Source organism: Cyprinodon variegatus, unplaced genomic scaffold (assembly GCF_000732505.1).
Source record: "Cyprinodon variegatus isolate N-32 unplaced genomic scaffold, C_variegatus-1.0 Scaffold1316, whole genome shotgun sequence".
Lineage (NCBI taxonomy): Eukaryota > Metazoa > Chordata > Actinopteri > Cyprinodontiformes > Cyprinodontidae > Cyprinodon > Cyprinodon variegatus.
This window is the reverse complement of record NW_015151769.1, coordinates 164486-165361: the sequence shown is the minus strand read 5'-3', so window position 1 is coordinate 165361 and position 876 is coordinate 164486. Positions and strand designations below refer to the sequence as shown.

The following is an 876-nucleotide window of genomic DNA, read 5'->3' as shown; positions in this document are numbered from 1 at the left end:
CCTGGGGGGACCGCCGGGGGCCTGCATTTACCTCCTGTCTGTGATGAAGAGAGGGAAAATAAGGGCCCTGTAGACATGACTCTTCTCAAACACTCTTCCTCTGCACAAGCGTTTTATTTTTCTGATCTGTATCTAGGCTGTTTGGGAGAAGCTTTTAGAGCGGCGCTGGGAGGACTGGAATCCAGTCCCAACGTGGAGGAAGGATTCCCACGCTCCCTCATCACGTCGCCCCGCTTTGACAAAGTGTTTAAGTGAAATGTTTCTGCTTCACGCCATGTGACCGTTTCTCTCTGTTTCCTCCCCCTCCAGCCTCCTCTCATCCAGGCGATCTTCAGCAGAGACCCTGAAGAGATCCGAATGCTCATTTACAAATCCGAGGACATCAATGCGTTGGTGAGGAAAAATCACAAACACAGCCTGCATCATTCAGCTGAAAACAAAACAAAAGCAGATAAATCAACAGAAATAGGAGAAAGCATTTATATATGGATGTGAAAGCTCTGCTCTAAATGAATAATCTGTTCAGTTAGAGGTGCACCGATTACCGATCTTTCTTTTTGTAACTCTCACTTTCAAAATTTCAATCCTATCATACAAAAAAAAACATTGATCAATACTAAAAAAAAAACAAAAACAAAATCTCAAATAACTGTTTTGGGAAAAAAAGTAAAGTTCAGAGGAGGACTTTCTGACCTCGACAGGAGTCGATCAGATCTGAAAACGTCGGGGGGTCGAAGCTTCAGTAGGGAGGCTCAGAGCTCGCTTTCCTCAGCCACTTGGTACCTGCAGGGGAATTCAGGTCCAGCCCAGAAACCCAGTCCCTCCAGCGTGTCCTGGGTCTCCCCCTGGGCCTCCTCCCAGTGGGACGTGCCTGGA

General features: G+C 47.0%; 1 protein-coding gene across 1 annotated transcript in view; it reads left to right on the top strand.

The window, feature by feature from the left end:
* The first annotated feature begins 265 nt into the window (after positions 1 to 265).
* LOC107102776 (serine/threonine-protein phosphatase 6 regulatory ankyrin repeat subunit B-like) overlaps positions 266 to 876 on the top strand; it is a 39857-nt gene continuing 39246 nt past the window's right edge. The window contains exon 1 of the mRNA XM_015402202.1: positions 266 to 393. Coding sequence (XP_015257688.1) covers positions 358 to 393 — 36 coding nt within the window. The 5' untranslated portion in view covers positions 266 to 357. The remainder of the gene's footprint in view (positions 394 to 876) is intronic.